The sequence below is a fragment of the Dromiciops gliroides genome, chromosome 3 (genome assembly GCF_019393635.1).
Source record: "Dromiciops gliroides isolate mDroGli1 chromosome 3, mDroGli1.pri, whole genome shotgun sequence".
Taxonomy (NCBI): Eukaryota; Metazoa; Chordata; class Mammalia; order Microbiotheria; family Microbiotheriidae; genus Dromiciops; species Dromiciops gliroides.
In genome coordinates this window covers 6,163,346-6,175,005 of record NC_057863.1, presented here as the reverse complement: position 1 = coordinate 6,175,005, position 11,660 = coordinate 6,163,346, and the positions used below count along the sequence as shown (strand labels likewise).

Genomic DNA, 11,660 nt, shown 5'->3' with positions numbered 1-11,660 from the left:
TGGCTTCTTGTAGGACTCCAGTAGAGGTAGTTAATGGGGGTTAGTATAGATTTTTGAGTGGTAGGCAGGAAATCTTCCCTGAGGTGCAGACATGAGGAGAAGCTGTCCTAAACCATGACCCTTGTTTCTGGTGCTTGCGATCCTAGAGCCTCACAAAAGTAGACTCCCCTGGTAAGATCTTACTCCTAAGGAGATCATTTACTCTTTTTTTTCCCATGGGGCAATGAGGGTTAAGTGACTTGCCCGGGGTCACACAGCTAGTTAAGTGTCAAGTGTCTGAAGCTGGATTTGACCTCAGGTCCTCCTGAATCCAGGGCTGGTGCAATATCCACTGCACCACCTAGCTGCCCCCGAGATAATTCACTCATGTATTCTTTAGGCTTTTCTAATCTCCACAACTTCCCTGATTGCCGTTTATGGCTTACTTGGAAAAACTGTTCATCAGCTATTTCTAATGGTCCTTCCTTTGTGTAATGTGTTGGGCAGGAGGGGACTTTGCTGGGGATACTAAGGTAAGTGTTATACTCTACTTGTGGAAAGGAAAAGGCTATCAGGTCTCTGGTCCCCCCACATCATACAGGTATTTGATGTGTCATTGAGTGACACAAGGCTAGCCCCATATCTCTCTCTGATATCAGAGGCTGAAGGAGAGATTACCCAAGCCATAGCTGTCCTGGATCCTGCCTGGCCCTTCCCTGAAAAACTGGTGGTTCCAGAAGAGCTCTTCTCCTACTCTATGCAGAGGTAGAAAGTGCAGCTTCTCTTGGGGGCGGGGAGGGGTGCGTCAGAGTCCAGATTTTACATCTGTCCAGATTGACCTTTATGGTGCATGGCCCTAATCACACAGAGTTTATAAATCCATTTGTGTATATATTGCCACTCCTTAAGAACAGTTTTTTATCCCCAGTACTGAGTACAGTGACTAATATACAGCAGGTGTTCACTAAATGCTTGAAGACTCGTTAATTGATTAAACTTAAAAGGTTTTGATGATAGGAAAGGTATGTGGAAATAGAAAAGCCTCAGATTTTGTCTAGAAGTCATTATATCTATTATGCAAACCATGACAGAAATAACAATGGCAAAAACTTTCTTTAAAAGAAATATCCTGAAGAAGAATGAACGGCTGTAGGATTTTGTGTATTTGCCCTCATTGGGAGCTTTCAAGAACAAGTTGAATGAGAACTTGTCAGGGGTCATTGTAGTTTTATTGGGAGTCGATGGGACTGGATGACTGTTGTTGCTAAGATCTCTTTCCTTTTTGAGACTCATGCTATTTCCATCTTTCAACGAAGTTCGCTTTTCCCAAATTCCTGCTATCTGCAACTGCCCAAGATTCATGGCTATGATGCCACCCCTATTCAAGACATCTCCTCATTTGCAACCACCATCTTCAGATCAATGCTTTTTCTGTCTTCTCCCATTAGGTGTCTTGCTTCCCTATCCCTTTGAGCCTACTTGCTCTTTGGCCCATTCCAATTCAACACAAATGTATTAAGCACCATTGACTGCGCTATGGACCAGGTACAGAGTGGGGTTTTGAGGAGACAAAAACAAAATTAAAAATAGTCCTTGACCTCAAGTTGTTTATATTCCACTAATTCAAGGTACCATTTGGCTATCTGATTAACCCAGTCAGGTGATTTAATGGCCACTTCTACGATGCTAGGTAAGTTATGGGCCCTTTTACTGACGTCTTGGAAAGGAAGGGCAAGAATAGGAGTGACCTCTAACAGTCCCAGCACAGAGGCCATTTGGGGGCAACAAAGGTAAACTTGATGATGGAGTATGCCCCTCAAAGAGGAAGGCTCTGTCTCAGTGAGGCCATCGGCCCCTGTTCTGTGAGGCTGATCACTTAGAAACAAACCAGCAACAAAACCTGCTTTTTTCAGCCCCTATCCTGCTAAGGCGCTCATGTTTTCCTAAGGAGTATTTGCCATTCCTGGCTTGGACTGAGATGTCAGGCTTCAAGAGTGTTCATGCCCAAATGTGCTTCTCTCTTGGGGCAGTCCAGGCCCAAATTCCTCAAGATATAGGTCATCTGAGTCTGGGATTGCACATGTACAAATACTGTCTGGCACTCTCTGACTTGCTTTTCTATTCTTTCTCCCTCCCTCTCTCTCTCCACCCCATCACCTAAACTCATTTAAATACCTCAATATTGTCTCTTTTCTGGCTTCTGGACCTATCCAGCCTCATTTCTTAACTTTGACCCAATTTAGTTTATTTTCTTCTATTACTATTTTAGGAGACAGAGCTTGTCATGGTTGAGTGTGAGGAGACCTGGATTCTAGTCTTACGGGTCTCATTCTTTCATTTGTAAGTCTTATGACCCTGGAGACCCTTGGGCCTGAGTTTCCTTTTCCAAAAGAATCATGGGAGTGGCCTGGTTAATCACCGAGGTCTCTTCCACTTTTAACTCTCACTGAGACATTCCCAGTAACACATGCAATTGACAGGTTTGTATGGGTGACATTTTATTTTGCATATGAAAGTTATAGATGTCCACGTGGATGTGTCTAGAGGTGACTCTCCGCGAAGCAAGAACAGACATCTCTAGCAACTCCTTCTCCACCTTCATCCAAGGGTGACTTTAATTTCTGCCAGGAATTGAAACAAAAGATTTGGGCCGGAGGCTGGCTACTCTCCCCTCCTCAGAGCAAGGGGGTACCAAGCTACCGTTGTAGCTATCTGTTCCTTTAAATATTATTAGTCTAGAGGATGTTAATTTTTAAGTTTAAGAGAAATCCCTGATCTTTATTTCTTAACAGGAAAGGAATATACCAAGATTGATCGATCGATAGATCTATCATCTATCTATCCATCCATCCATCCATCCATCTATCTATCTATCTATCTATCTATCTATCTATCTATCTATCTATCTATCTATCTCCAAGGCTTAACTCCCTTCCCAGCAGATGCCAGCTCAACAATGGATGCACATAGCAAATAACAAAGAAACCCATTTATCCAAGTCAATGGCAAAACAGAAATCAGAGAAAGTGTGTATGAGAATGTATACCAGGTAAGCTGATTGAATGAGCTCTCCCTTTGGGAGTGAGATGAGATAAAGAGAGAGAAGAGAGAGGAGAAAGGAGAGGAGAGGAGAGGAGAGGAGAGGAGAGGAGAGGAGAGGAGAGGAGAGGAGAGGAGAGGAGAGGAGAGGAGAGGAGAGGAGAGGAGAGGAGAGGAGAGGAGAGGAGAGGAGAGGAGAGGAGAGGAGAGGAGAGCAGAGGAGAGGAGAGGAGAGGAGAGAGAAGAGAGGGGAAAGGAGAGAGAGAGAGAGAGAGAGAGAGAGAGAGAGAGAGAGAGAGAGAGAGAGAGAGAGAGAGAGAGAGAGAGAATATGAATGGGTCCCAGATCTCCTTCAAGGGGAAATTCCCCAAAGTCTTTAATGTAGCAAGCTGGGAATAGTGAAATAAATAGAGACTGCCATTTTCTCTCATGTTGGCTTCTTTCTGGAGTCTTTTTCTCCTTTCAGTGACCAGAAGCAAGGTTGGAATCTTCTTTCCCATCTTTCTTGAAGCTGAAAGCCAGAAGAGCCTTAAGCTATCTCTTTTCTCTTACCAACTCTGGCTGCCCCTCACAGCCATGAAGCCTTGTGTAATCTGTCTCCACCAAAGAGGACCAAGGGTCATAGCCCAGGTTTTTTGAGCCAAGGGTTGCACACAGAATTAGAAATGGGAGAGACCTTAGTGGACATGGAGACAAACCTCATTTGATGTGTGAAGAAATTGTCATCTAGATCTTCAGGGATTACTTAAGGTCACAAAGAGAGTAAGAACAGTGAGATTTGAGACCAGTTCTCCTGGCTCAGAATGCAATGCACTTCTCACTCAACAACACTGCCTCTCATCCAAAAAACATTAGTTAGGGACCTGTTACAGCATTTGCAAGGTTCTAATGAGAAAGGCAGCCAAGCAAATTTGAAAGAATGCTAACCTTAACTGAGGAAGCCCTGGATTCCAAGGGTGCATAGAAATGGTCTGACCCTAGGTGAGTGACAGTCTCATAGCATCCAAGGCTCCCTTTGAAGACTTTTGATAAGTCACAGATCTACTTTCGAGGGGGTTTTGAATCCAGGAGTCTCCCTGCAGTGATGAAATCACACAGGTTCCTGGATGTTCCACCAACCTTATATTATAACAGGAGGAAATTGAGTCCCAAAGGCCAATGGATTTATTTGCTTATGGTCACAAGAGTATTAAGAGATGGGAGTTGAGGCAAGATTTGATAGATCTTATGAATCTACAGGGTGAGTTAAATGTCAAAGCAGTTGTCAGCTAATTGTCTGTACCATATGATCCATGTAGCACAATACATGTTTATATTATATAATGCTATATTACAAACACTACAATGTAGTATCACTATATTACTACATATGCACAGATAGAAACATATGCAAAGAAGTGGTCAGGCACAAAGGTAATAAGCAAGAACTCAGGCTCTTGCCTCAGGCATCTTAGATCCTAGCAAGGGAGGACAGTCCAGCCAAGCACGCAGAGGAAGTGCATGTCCAGAATAGGGGAGAGTTTGCAAAGGCATGGAGATGGGAGATGGCATGTTGAACTCAGAGACCAACTAATATTAAGGTTTGGCTGAATAGAGAGAATGAGAATAATGTGAAATAAGGTGGCCTAGAATATATTCTATTCTATTCACAACATGGGACAGAAAAGCTACAGAAAAGACTAGAATCCAGGTCTCCTCACACTCAACCATGACAAGCTCTGTCTACTAAAATAGTAATAGAAGAAAATAAACTAAATTGGGTCAAAGTTAAGAAATGAGGCTGGATAGGCTCAGAAGCCAGAAGACCTGGGTCCACATGTTGCCTCTGACACTTCTCCATGTGACTTGGGCCTCAGTTTCCTTATGGCTCACTTGGAAAGGTTGGACTTCGTAGCCTTAGAGGCCCATCTAGCCAGAGATCTATGATCATAGTGCAAGGCATGACTTTAGAACTCTGTCCACTTAACTCATTTTACACATCAGGAAACTGAGTCTCTTGGTGATAGTCTAGGACAGAGCCAGGACTAGTTCTCAGGTCCCCACAGTGATCTTTATGATCTATCCTAGCTTCTCTTCCCCCAGTCTTTCCTGGGCTTTAGGGAAAGAACTTTGCTGGCCCAACCCTATGCTTACTTTGCATTTACTCTGTAGCTGTTTTTTTCATACGGAGAGTAAACAGGTGAAAGCAAACAGCAGAAGCAGGGCCTCTTACCGTGGGTTGCTCCTCAGGAGGTAGAAAGCACAGAGCTAAAGGTAAGGGTACCAGAGAGCTAAACAAACACAGAAGGGTGTTCCAAGGCACATGTGTCTGGGGGGGGCGTGGGGGGGGAAGGGAGACAGACAGAGACAGAGAGAGACAGAGACAAAGAGAGAGTCAGAGACAGAGACAGAGACAGAGACATGGAGAAACAGAGAGACTTCCTACCACCTCTGAGCTCTTTTGAACTCTGTTCATGGGACCTATAGAGTGAATGCCACAAATGAAATATGACCTGGCAGGAACAATTAAGCTCCTTAGAGAGACTGTTTCCTTTGGGAAACTCATAGAAGAGCATCCTTTAGAAATCATTATGTTCAAACCCAGTATTGCACACAGTTAGAGGCAGAGTTAGGTTTGAAGGCTAGGCCCAGCCCCTTAACCTGGGCCAAGGGACTTCATCCCTATAACTTTTCCCAGTCCCTGGAACACAGGGGGCGACTGAGAGTCTTTCCTTTCTTTTCCTCCCTTCCTTCCTTCCTTTTTTTTCCTCCCTTCCTTCCTTCCTTCCTTCCTTCCTTCCTTCCTTCCTTCCTTCCTTCCTTCCTTCCTTCCTTCCTTCCTTCCTTCCTTCCTTCCTTCCTTCCTTCCTTCCTTCCTTCCTTCCTTCCTTCCTTCCTTCCTTCCCTCCCTTCTTTTTCTAATCTAGCCATACCTCAGTTTCTCCATTTATAAAGCGACTAATTCCAAGTTATCTTCTGGGTTATAGGAATCCCCTTTGGGCCTCTCCGTGGGCCCTTGGCTGCTCTCCTTTCAGTAGGGTGGTGATCCCACTCCTACCGTGAGGTATCTCTGGGAGGGGAGAAGCGACTAGTCCCTGGGGAAGGGGAGATCAAGGAGGGGTGTACACCCCACCTCCCTACCCCCACCCTCACCTTCAACCCCTCCTCCCTCTCCTCTTTTCCATCCCTTCTCCATCCCATCCCTCTAGTACGCCCCCAGCCCCTCTAGTAAGTCCCAGTCCCTCTAGTACGCCCCCAGCCCCTCGTGCTGCCAAGCGCAGTGTCAGGGTAGCTCTCTGGCCGGTTCTAGACTGGGGGTGCAGTAGCACCAAAGGGCCTGCAGGGGAGGCTCGGTCGGGAGGCTGCGGCCATTCTCATGGTCCTCCCGGCCAGACCGGCAATTGCGGTTAAAACCTGCAGCTCTCCCCGCCTCCTTCGTCTCCGGCTTTCCCGGCCAGCTTTCTGTCCCCTCTCTCTCGCCGTAGCGGACGCTTTGTGTCAATTTCCTGGCTTCAGTTACTTTTGTGTCAATGGGGAGCTGAGCAGTAGGAGAGGATGAGCAGGTGGTCCAGGTGGCTGCGGCTTTGCTAGCGCCCAAAGGCGAGCGGAGGGAGGGCGAGGGGGGACTGGGAGGAAGAGGTGGAAGAAGAAGGTTGGGGCGCCCAGCCTGCTCGCCTGCCTGCTCTCTGCCCGCTTTTGTTTCCCAACCACTGCCCCGGGCTGCACTCGAGTCCCAGCTGCCCGCTCCTCCTCCTTCCGCGAGCCTGGCTGGGCGGCTCTCCGGGCTCCCCGCCGTGAGCCCCGGTAAAGGCAGAACCAGGAGCGGGGGAGAGGAGGCAGCGCTACCAACATGGCTGAAATCAGCATCGACCAGTCCAAGCTTCCCGGAGTGAAAGAAGGTAAGGCCCCTAGGGTCCAAGGGTCCCCCCTCTCCTCCTCTGCCCTCCGCGTTCCGGGGTGCTAGCCCAGCGAGGCTCCCGCGGGCGCCGCCTTCTCCCCCCCTGCCTCCCGCAGCCAGCCAGGGAAGGGGGTGCGGGAAGGCTCGGAGTCCCTAGGACTCGCCACCCTCCCTTGAAATCCGGCTCCGGCTTTGCTCCCCCGGATCCCAGAGAAGTGGCGGGCGGGGGGCCGGCCCCGGCACTGGGGGTCTGCCCAGCCCCTTGCTGCCCGGTATCCCGTGGCTGGCAGCAGAGGTGGGGCCTGCTGAAGACCCCTCCCCAGGGCTCCAAGTTTTTCACAAAGTTGACACTTGGGACGTCCTGGCCTGAAGAGCAGAGAGGCTGTCACTCTCCCCCCTCCCCACCCCGGGGCCCCTCCCGGAGGCCGGGCAAGCAGTGGCGGCGAAATTGACTGGAAAGGCTCCCCAGGCCCATACAAGGGCAGAGCTGCGCAGCCACTCGCACCCCCTAGGCCGGTTTGCTTTGCTTTGGCCTTAGGGAAATCCACCTGGGACTCTCGCCCGCGAGTTCACCCAGTTTCACCCACTGCCCCGGGCCAGGGGGCGAGCGCCTGGCTGGGCGGGGAGCTGAGCCCAGGGGGAGGGGGTGGACTCTGTGTGTGTGTGTGTGTGTGTGTGTGTGTGTGTGTGTGTGTGTGTGTGTGTGTGTGTGTGTGTGTGTGAAAATCCAGAGAAATGCCGCCTCCCCCAAGCAGATCCTAAGCCCCCAGATCCCCCAGCTGGGGAGGCCGGCCAGGCCATTACTCGGGAGAAGCCCTTCCCTCTGACTGGCGCCAGATGTTTGGGGTGGACCGAAGTGTCTTGGGGAGGTGGGCTGGAAGCTAAGGCCCCTTTGTTCGCTCTGTCATTTATGCACAAAGCCTTGGCAACGCAGGCTCCTGGGGTCTGAGGCTTTGCCTGAGGGGCCAGAGAAACGGAGCAGCTGTGCCCTCAGCCTTGGGAGAGAGGGGATGAACAGGGGTCTCTCTGAGAAGTTCCTTCAGTGGGGTCTGGGCAGACCATTGTTTGGAAAAGGTTTGGGAGCATCTGGCCCAGCTGTCTGGGACCTTTGGCTTCCGAGGCTGGCCCCTGCGGGGCCTGGGGAGGACTCTGGCCTTTGACTTGCAAATTCTCCCTTTGCTGCCTTGGCTAGACTTGGGCCACAGAGCGAGAGGAGCTTGTAGACTCACTGATTGTGGGCACGCAGCTGGGCACAGCCTCCTGGGCTCCCACCTTGCTAACCTGGCTTGTTTCTCCCTTGGTGCTCCTGTGTCCTCAGGAGAAGGGCCTTGGGCTCTGGGTTGCTTTTAAAGTCTTAGGACTTTTCTTTGGCTCACTTTCACACTGCCTCCCCCCTCCCCCCATCCAGTGACTGATGCCAAAGTGGGGGCACTTAGCCCAGGGCATTGTGTGTTCACACCCAGCCTCAGGAGACATTTAGTGCCCAGCATGTCACATTCAAGATGCCCCTTTTCTCTGTCCCAGCTTTCTGTGAAGTTAGGTTGGCTCCTTCTTTCTCTCTTAGAATCTCTGCCTCATGTGAAAGGTCAGCTCTGCCACTCTTACTCTTTCATGAGGCTTTTCCTGATTCCCCCCAGCTCTTAGTGCCAGGGGCATTTGCATTAATGTTTCCAGTCATTTCAGTCTGACCCCACACATCGTGACTCCACTTGGAGTTTTCTTGGCAAAGATACAGGAGTGGTTTGCCATTTACTTCTCCAGCTCATTTTACAGATGAGGAAACTGACACAAACGGGGTGAAGTGACTTGCCCGGGGTTACACTGACAGTAAGTGTCTGAGGCTGGATTTGAACTCACAAACATGAACCTTCTGACTCCAGGCCCAGGGCTTTATCCACTATAGAGCCACCTAAATTGCTTTGTGTCTCCTGCTAAAGGAATGGACCTGTAATATCTCTGATACTGGGCACCCCCAAATAAGGGAGGTGTGGGTCAACATCCTTCTGTGTCTGAGCCTTTAGAGAGTTACCTAGCACATTGAGAGATGCAGTGCCTTACCCTGGGTCACACATACATCATGTGTCACACACAAGCTTTCCTGCATATTGCTTTTGTACTTATCTGTCTATGTTTCCCATGTACAAAGTAAGCCCCTTGAGCTCTATTTGGAGGGCATCTAAATGGTCATCGAATCATAAATCTAGAACAAGAGACAACTTTAGAGATCACAGACATCACCCCCCCCTTTTAAAGATGGGGAAACTGAGACTCAGAGAGGTTCTATGACTTGTACAAGGTCTCCCAGAGACACTTCTTTCTGACTCCCCATTGACTGATCTATCTACTTTACCACACTGGCTCTCTTAATTTTCCAGAAAACATCGAGGCCCATAAAAGGAAGTGATTTGCCCAAACTGAAAGAGAGAAACGTTGATAGAGAGACAGACAGGACCTAGCAGATAGCAGGTGTTTAACAAAGGATTGCTGATTAAATGGTCTTCGAACTATGTGCTGGACATTTCATTTCATTTGAAAACTGGTAGAGATGTTTAATCAAATGCTGCTGGTGTTTAATCGATTTTTTAAAATCAGCATTTACCTTAAGTAGCCCATTTTAGTTGCTTCACAAGATCAAAGAATGGACACTTTGGGAGGAGCAGCCTAGCGCATGGATGGTTGTGATTGGTGTCAGATTCACACTCAGCCCTTCTGAGGAGGGTCCAGGATCACCTTTCATTGTGGCCTGTCCTGCCCTAACAGTCTCTTTTGACTGAAAGAATAAAAGTAGGTGCCTAGCATCTGGGGAACACATGCCCTGGGAAGCAATGCTGGGGCTGCTCTGACAAGGGACGTTCTAACCCAGTTTGGGAGAGATATTTAGCCATTCTTTTAACAGTAAGGCAGCTGAAAAGGCTTCTGAGCCTCTTAGAGATAAAGGCACACTCCTCCCACCCCCACTCCTCTTGGAGTCTTTGTGGGGCTTTTTAGCCCAAAGTGGCCACTGTTGTGCAGGTTTCTCTGTAAGGTTACACTGGCAGTTATGGCTGGGATGGGGGGGTGGGAGGCAAGGACTCTGGCCATCTGTCACCTTTCTTTTGAGGGACCACAGTTCTGTGCCCTCAATTATTTACATAATGACAGCAGCAGGAGCCGAGGACAGAGAGGCTCTCTTTTCTTTCCTTAGCTGAAGTTTGGTCTCTGCCTCAGTGGACCTTTTCGGGAGAGTGAAAAGCATTCATTGTTTGGACATAGTGTTATTTTGTTTTGTTTTGTTTTGTTTTCAGGGCAATGGGGGTTAAGTGACTTGCCCAGGGTCACACAGCTAGTAAGTGTCAAGTGTCTGAGGCTGGATTTGAACTCAAGTCCTCCTGAATCCAAGGCCAGTGCTTTATCCACTGTGCCACCTAGCTGCCCCCTTGGACATAGTGTTATTAATAGGGTTGCTCACAGCAGCCTTTCCTGGCATCTTGTGGTGCCTTCTTTGCAAATAACAAACAGCTTTTGGTTTACCCTAAAAGCTAGTTCGATACTCAGGGACCCCGGGCATGCCTCACAAGCTCCCAGCACCCCTAAATGAGTCCTGGATCTTTTCTTTGAAAGGCTGATGGAGTCTTCCCTGACCTGGGCTGACCTGGGCTGGCATCCTGATGTGGCTCTCTATGAAGATGTTCCTTCCCTCATTCCTCCAGGACCAGGTTCAGTCAGTCTTTGTCTTTTCATATGAATTACCTGTTGGCCCCAGGTGAACCCTGAGCATGTGAAGACAGTTCACCCTCCATTGCTTGGAGCGTTGGAGGGCCCTTGGGGAAGGCCCTGAGAGATCGTGCTGGATGTAGGACACAGGGCTTGCTTCACACTGTGGCTTTGCTATTTCCTACCCCGAGTGACCTTGAGCAAATGACTTCACTTTAGTTTCCTTCTCTATAAAATGAAGGGGTTGGCATTCTGGAGAGAATTTGGAAGCCTGCCCAAAGGCCTATCAAACTGGTCGTGCCCTTTGACCCAGTAATACCACTATTGGTCTGTATCCCAAAGAGAGCCAAGTAAAGGGAAAAAAAGGACCCACACATACAAAGATAGCAGCTCCTTTTGTGGTGGCAAAGAATTCGAATGTAGGGGGATGCCCATCCATCCGGCAATGGCCAAACAAGCTGTGGTCTATGATTGTGACGGAATAGTGCTGTGCTCTAAGGAATGGGGAGCAGGATGATTTCAGAAAAATTTGGGAACTCAGGAAAAGTGAACTGAACAGAGACTCAGGAGAACGTGGTCCAGAGTACCTGCAATATTCTCATGTTGACAAGTTGTGAAAGACTTCACTCCCCTGAGCAAGGCAATGATCAAAGATTCAAAGGATCAGGAGGAAAAATGCCCTCTGCCACCTGGGAGGGAACTCATGAACTCTGTATGCAAACCGAAGGAGACTTTTTAAAGCTTTCTTTATTTTTATTGTTGTATTGTGCATGTTTGTATGTGTGTGTGTGCGCATGCGTGTGTGTTGTGTGTTTTGCAATGTGGCCAACATGGAAATGTTTGGCATGACCTCATGTGTATAATTAAGATCAAAGTGTTTGCCTTTTCAAGGTGGGGAAAGGGGTGGGAGGGAAGGAGAAAATTTGAAACTGAAAAGAAAAAAAACACATTTTAAATGTTTTTACATGTAATTGGGATATATTTAACAAAATAAATAAAAAAATATATTTTTTTTAAATGAGGGAGTTATACTAGATTCTTCTGGCTCTCAATCTGTGAGCTCACGAATTAT

The 11,660-nt window shown here is 48.3% G+C and overlaps 1 protein-coding gene across 1 annotated transcript in view; it reads left to right on the top strand.

The window, feature by feature from the left end:
• Window positions 1-6,352: 6,352 nt before the first annotated feature.
• CCDC50 (coiled-coil domain containing 50) overlaps window positions 6,353-11,660 on the top strand; it is a 77,815-nt gene continuing 72,507 nt past the window's right edge. The window contains 1 exon segment of the mRNA XM_043997599.1: window positions 6,353-6,896. Within this exon segment, the coding sequence (XP_043853534.1) occupies window positions 6,848-6,896 (49 nt within the window). The 5' untranslated portion in view covers window positions 6,353-6,847.